We start from the raw sequence: 6,448 nt of genomic DNA, 5'->3' as shown, positions 1-6,448 counted from the left end.
GAAGACCAACCAATCAACACGAGGCACGACAACGAGATATGTCCATGATCTCCCTTACCATGATCTCAGCGCCCATGACGTGATGTGTCCTAATGTGCATGTGGCTTTGCGAGTAATGCCGCTAGTGGTCTTTAACCGTCGGATGCTAACGTTGTTGTGATGGCATCTTGGAGCCACTGGAGGCTAACCGTTGTTTTCCTCCTCCGCTCGACATGGTTGGCTGAATAAGTCTCTAATGCCAATTGTTAGCTGCGACTAGTGTGCTTGGAGGCCAATCTTGAAGGAGTCGGGAGTATTTTCAGTAGCTACCTCAGCATGTACTACTACTTAAAACTCAACTGATTGAAGCAGGCCGCTTTCCCTCTTGAATTCGCTTGCTTACGATCAAAAGTTATAAGTCTTTCTATAATACGAATAAAGTGCTTCAATGAGGTTGATGACCTCATTGCTTATGTCATGTGCTAGATGACATCACTGCTTATCTCATGTCCTAGGATGACATCATGGCCGACCTCACTATTTTAGAAGGGTTTAATCCTACACTAACCACACATCTAACAATGGCGAAGGGATGGGACGTCTATCGACGGAGGAGGTGTGGGTCAATTTGTGTCTCGTGGTTTGATGTAACGACGACAAGTTATTAGGACCGGCGGCCATGATGCAACCCAATATGGTGAATGTCTTGCGAAGGATGGGGTGAAAATCTACACAAGCAGGCTCAGCGCCATAATATGCGGCAGCAGGCTGGCACACTCAATATTAATTTGTCTTACCCGAGTGAATTAATGGGATTAATTGTACTCCATTAATTAATTGTAAAAGCTGCCAAAAGAAGGAATTAATAGTAGAATTAATACTAATAGGATTAAGTGCACTGCATTAATAATTGCAAAAGTTGCCAAAAGATGGTGCGCCGGCCGCGTGTGTTTGTGTGAGGAGTGCCAAAAGGGGCTGCATCAGCCGCGTGATGGAGCGAGCTTGGACACACGCACACACCAACACACTACCGCAGGCGCAGATCGAGAGGCTGAACTGGCCGGTAACGTAAGCTTCTCCATCTCCATTAACGTAAGCTCATCGATCTCACACACACGGAGGTAGCTAGGCAAGTATGACGGGGCAGACGCCAAGGATCGTGTTCAGGTTCACCCACACGGAGGTCGCCAAGATGGAGGAGGTCCTCCGTGACCTCAACGCCATGCCCAAGCGTCCTGTCATCCAGGGTCTCACCGACGAATTCAACTCCTCCCCCAACCGCTCCGGCGACGGCAAGGTCCCCATCCAGTACAATCAGGTACGACCTACGAGCTACTAGCTAGGTTTTCCATCCATCCCCATACGTTGCCCAGCCCAAGATCCGCGTATGTATGTAGTAGTATACCATAACTATTCCCTTCCCTTATCCGGATCTACAAATGCATGCATGTGGATTAATTTGTGTGTTGGGTGGTCACAGGTGAGGAATTGGTTCCAGAACCGGAGGTCTGCCCAGTCGCAGCGCACGAGGGGCGCCCCGCCACCGCAACACAAGATGGTGGCTGGAATCTACTCAGGTGCCGCTGCTTAATATGCATGCTGTTTATTTCCATATACTACTCACATGTACTGTAATTAATAATTCCACTCATACTTAAGTTAAGTTGCAGGTAGGATGATCGATACATGACGGTCTATTGCTAAAGCTCTCTGGTGGTGCAGAATTTATGCATATCAGTGATGTGGTCGTTATATATATATATATATATATATATATATATATATATATATATATATATATATATATATATATATATCTTGTGTGTAGCGTAGCGTAGCGGTACCTCTCTCGGTGTCTAGGGCTTGTTGTTACAAGGTTTTGCATGGTCTGAAACTTGTCGCTGTGCTGTCTCACTCGGTTAGTCGTTGAGGCCCATTTGGGAAATTGCCCAACACGTGGTTCAAACGCCGCTACTTTTATGCGTGTGAAGCTTGTCGTCATGCTGTCCCGATAAGTCGTTGACACTCATTTGCAAAATTGGCCAATGAGTGGTTCGAGTGTCGTTACTTTTATGCGTATGAAGCTTGTCGTCATGTTGTCTCGATAAGTCATTGACACCCATTTGGGAAATTGACCGACACGTGGTTCGAGTGCCATTACCTTTATGCATGTAAAGCTTGTCGTCATGCTGTCTTCGTTGACACCCATTTGGGAAATTGACTGACACGTGGTTCGAGTACCATTACCTTTATGCGTGTGAAGCTTGTCGTCATGCTGTCTTCGTTGACGCCCATTTGGGAAATTGTAAGACACATGGTTCGTTCATATACCGTTACTTCTATGCAGAATTACATGCAAAAATGGCAACCCAGTTAACTTTGCCCGATCTTAAGACTTCATACAGCCTAGCCTGTATTTTTTTCTCGGCCCATCAAAACATGTCTTCATTCAAGCTCATTTGGGATATTCCAGGACACGTGGTTCGTGCGGCCATTACTTTTGTTGAGAACTGCATGCAAAAGTTTGAACCCAAATTGATGTTTTCAGATTCTAGGAATTTATAGTTTAGCCTGTATTTTTGTCTTTGTGCGCCCATCAACGCTCGTCGCCACACTGTCTCAGTCACTGAGGCTCATTTCCGCAATTGCAGGACATGTGGCTCGTGTGCCCTTTTACTTTAATTTGTTCAGTACTCTAGGTCTGATGACGCAATTTTAGTGTTTATTGTTCGGAAGATTTTATTTTTGAAGCGACCGAACACATATACCATCTATCATATTAATTGTGGATTATTGGTACTGTCGGTACCAATCAGGGAATGGTTCTTCGGATAATGGTCAGGTCCAGTTTGAAGCAAAGTCGGCTAGTAATGGAGAATGGTATGAAGATATATACATATTTCATCATTTCCTCTTTTGTATTGTTTCATGTCACATTTGGTCTGTTTTTGTGTAGGTGATTTTAATTTTTCGCGTGAGTGTGAGTGGGTCTGTGTGGGTTGGAAGGGATATACTTGCATGAACCTTTCAATTTTACATGCTTGAGTAATTCTTATTGTTACAGGTACGATGTTGCTGCCTTTCTGTCCCACAGGTTCACTGAAACGAAGGACCCGGTAATGACCATAGAACTTTTTGTAAAATAGGATTGATGTTTTTTTTTAAGAAAAGGAGGATTACCCCCGGCCTCTGCATTGGATTGATGTTACTACATTCATTTCTGCCATTCTTTATCCAAGCACTTTGTTAGCACTAAAGATAAAGTTGATTCTGGTTCTTGTGTATTTATAGTTGGATGACAGAGTATTGAAGTTAAGCGTTTCTGGTGCTTGTACTTATTTACTTTTTATGTTTCAGGAAGTACAAGTCCGGTTTTCTTGGCTTGGACCTGAGGAGGATGAATGGGTTGATGTTTGTAAATGTGTGAGACCGCGTTCTCTTCAATGTGTTGCCCTGCTGCCTGGGGACCTCATTCTTTGTTCTAAGGTAGTCATCTTGAACGACTTCTCCTCACCTGACTTACCAACTTAGCATCTCACAACTTGATGTTTCATATCTTCATGAAACAGTAAGTTACCCTTTTGAATACTAAGCCAGTTTATTTTAGACACGGAATATGTATCCAATCCATAACAGCTCCTCCATTTTGCTTTTGTATGCACAAGAAAATTCTGCTCGTTGAATTATTATTCCATTGTTACTTTCTTTCTGTTACTTGTTGGCCTGTGATAGAGTGATGTGTATGTTGTTTGGGTTTAACATGCCAAATGTGTTGGGTCTTCCAAAGTTTTTGTTTTGACTGTCCTGCACATGACCAAAAGATTGACGTTCCTTATTGAACCGAGTCATTTATTTGGTCCTTTTTAAGAGATGTACGTAACTGATTACATATTTGAACGTTGTTGACAATCATATTACTGCAGTTCATATAGGCTCTATTTCTTGTTTGTATATTCCTATAAAAGTTCTAATTCCAGTTTCTGAGTTTATAAACTATTGTGATGGAGGACACTTAAAAAGCTTTACATTAATCTTTAAGAATTATAAGTTTCAGTGTTGCAGGTATTTTATATTGTCTATCAGTCTATGTACGGCATTAAATAGGACATTTAACTACAACATGTGTTTCCTGTGGCTTTCCATATATATTCTTGGTAATCATATTTCATAACAGATCACTGTGATACCAATTGGTCTAACCGGCAGCACTGATTTGGCCCTTTAATTATTAGTTGAGGTGTGAATAATCCAAGGACTGTAAACTAATTGCATTTTATTATGTCATATTTTTTAGTACTAAAATTGATTTTCAATCTGAAATTGCATGTGAATTTATCCCATAACTATTAATGTTACTTTATATTAAAATGAGCCGTGAAAGCTTCTCTTTTTTTTGCAAAACGAATGTAACCTATCTCTGGTTATTTATAAAGTATATAAACCAACTTTCATCAAATAAGATTGTACTAAATCGCTGTGTTGGTAGTTGCGCACAAACTCCGTTACCTATAAATTAGAGTGTTGCGATGAAATGTGCATGAGTTTACTGCTATTTCAAGACGGTGTTATATACTCACATTGGTGTAATTATATTGTTGACGGTCTGAGTAAGGAGTTTTGGTTGCTGGGTGTAAATAACAGTGTGAATGAAAGTTAAATAAAGAGCCCATCTATTTGCATGTGATTTAGTTATCTTATAATGTAGTGTTGACATTTACTCAAGTTGATTTCTCACGGGAATAAATATTTATGTGCTAAATTGAACAGGGAGGCAAAGAGCAGGCCGCCTATTTTGATGCTCATGTTCTTGAAGTTCAAAGGCGCAGGCATGATGTAAGGGGGTGCCGCTGCAGGTTTCTTGTGTGCAATGATCATGACCACTCTGAGGTAATTCTCCTTCTGTCTAACACTGTCTGAGTGTTCACGCATTTACCATAGTTTTAAATAGCCCGCTATAGTCTTTTCAGCTGGGTGCCACTAAATGGTATCATGTACAAATAGACTGATTTAGCTGATTTAGAGGCCCGTCGATATTTTCTATAGCCCGCCATTTAAAACATTGGCATTTACGCTGGCTCCAATATTACACCATGCTTGCATATGGGCCTCGAGTTGCCATTCTGTTATAGGGATGTTTGCCTGCACATATAGTTAGGTTTTGGACTTTATCCTGGATTCCACGAAGATTTCAATGACAACTATCCCCGAGCTGTCAAATCAGACCTCCAGCCCTATGATTTATATGTAGTTGGAAATCAGTAACGTGCCTTGACATTTTCTGTTTTTCCGAATAACATGCCTGGTCATCAATAGATGAGCAGGTAGCCACGGTCATTTGGTCTCCACATTAAAAAAATTCCTAGTTTCTGCAGTCAACCAAAATTACTCTGTATCTCAACATCTGCAATTTGTTTGGCAACAAACGAAAAGAAATATGAATGTTCAAGTTGGATTAATGGGGTAGACTAGTGTAAGACTATGTTTTTTGTTGTAGGCTAATTGTGTGACTGTGTACTCAAATACAACAGCAAGCGAAGTGATGAGCTTAGTTTGTTTTATGATGTGATACCAAATTAAAAAAAAATGCATTTCTGTTTGCGTGACAGGAGATTATTCCACTGACCAAGGTATGCCGTCGTCGAAAATCTGATCACATGCACCAGACCTTGCATGCCAGATCGGCAGCGGCATCTGCAGATGCTCAGAAAGCACAAAAGATGCACAAGATCACGGATGAGAACACTGACAAGGTGACCGGGGTTCCCAATCCCATCCCACGGGTTGAAGAAGGTCCATCTGACAAGCAGGCTTCTGATCCCTTACCAGCCGCACCTACTAGCACCCACAACAATTCGGTTGCAGATGTTGAGAGGGGGGATGCAGAGGCTGCTCCGAATGCGAATGGTGAAGCTGAAAATGAAGCACATGGGGACAAGGTGAATTTCGGAGCGTAGTTATTTCGCTTCCATGTGCATTTCGCTATGAACTTCCTAGTCCAAAACTTGTTCTCCTTGGAACTTCTAATTGAGTAAGGATGGTTTGCCGGTAACTGTGATGTGGCAATGTTGACTTGATTAGTTCTGCGTGGTGCTCAAAGTATTGGATTCGGTATCTATATCTATATATATAGCTATGTCTGCAAGGTATTTCAATGAGATTACCTAGACTGGAACGCTACCCGGGTTCCTCTTGCATGTTTGACCCTCAAAACATTTTACATTTAGTAATCTTTGTGGGTTTGTTTGAGTTGTGTGCACCGAGAAGATCATCTAGGCATTTCCCATGTTTGAAAGCCTTTGCAGCGCCCCGACATCCATACGTGTTCTCTTCGTTTGCCCAGCCTTGAAAATGGGAAGTACACAATTTCGAAAGCATACGACACACACTCGTTCATGGACCAGAAAATTTGCAGTGGCTTCAAATCAGATAGCTATCACACTTTCTTTTTCAGATGACATGTTCTTTATTT

The 6,448-nt window shown here is 41.6% G+C and overlaps 1 protein-coding gene across 4 annotated transcripts; it reads left to right on the top strand.

The window, feature by feature from the left end:
- Nucleotides 1-945: 945 nt before the first annotated feature.
- Nucleotides 946-6,225, top strand: LOC123402413 (protein SAWADEE HOMEODOMAIN HOMOLOG 2-like). Of its 4 annotated transcripts, none has more exons than XM_045096340.1 (8): nucleotides 946-1,047; nucleotides 1,109-1,297; nucleotides 1,460-1,556; nucleotides 2,796-2,859; nucleotides 3,044-3,095; nucleotides 3,337-3,465; nucleotides 4,747-4,866; nucleotides 5,586-6,225. In XM_045096340.1, exons 2-8 carry the CDS (start codon nucleotides 1,115-1,117, stop codon nucleotides 5,931-5,933), a joined length of 993 nt encoding a protein of 330 aa, XP_044952275.1. In that variant the 5' UTR covers nucleotides 946-1,047; nucleotides 1,109-1,114; the 3' UTR covers nucleotides 5,934-6,225. The 4 variants fall into 4 exon arrangements, with proteins under 4 accessions (XP_044952275.1, XP_044952272.1, XP_044952273.1 ...); XM_045096337.1 differs by having other exon boundaries at nucleotides 957-1,042; XM_045096338.1 differs by having other exon boundaries at nucleotides 958-1,047; nucleotides 1,105-1,297.
- The last annotated feature ends 223 nt before the right edge of the window (nucleotides 6,226-6,448 follow it).

Source organism: Hordeum vulgare, chromosome 6H (genome assembly GCF_904849725.1).
Source record: "Hordeum vulgare subsp. vulgare chromosome 6H, MorexV3_pseudomolecules_assembly, whole genome shotgun sequence".
Lineage (NCBI taxonomy): Eukaryota > Viridiplantae > Streptophyta > Magnoliopsida > Poales > Poaceae > Hordeum > Hordeum vulgare.
The sequence above is the reverse complement of the archived record's forward strand: the minus strand, read 5'-3'. Positions and strand labels throughout refer to the sequence as shown.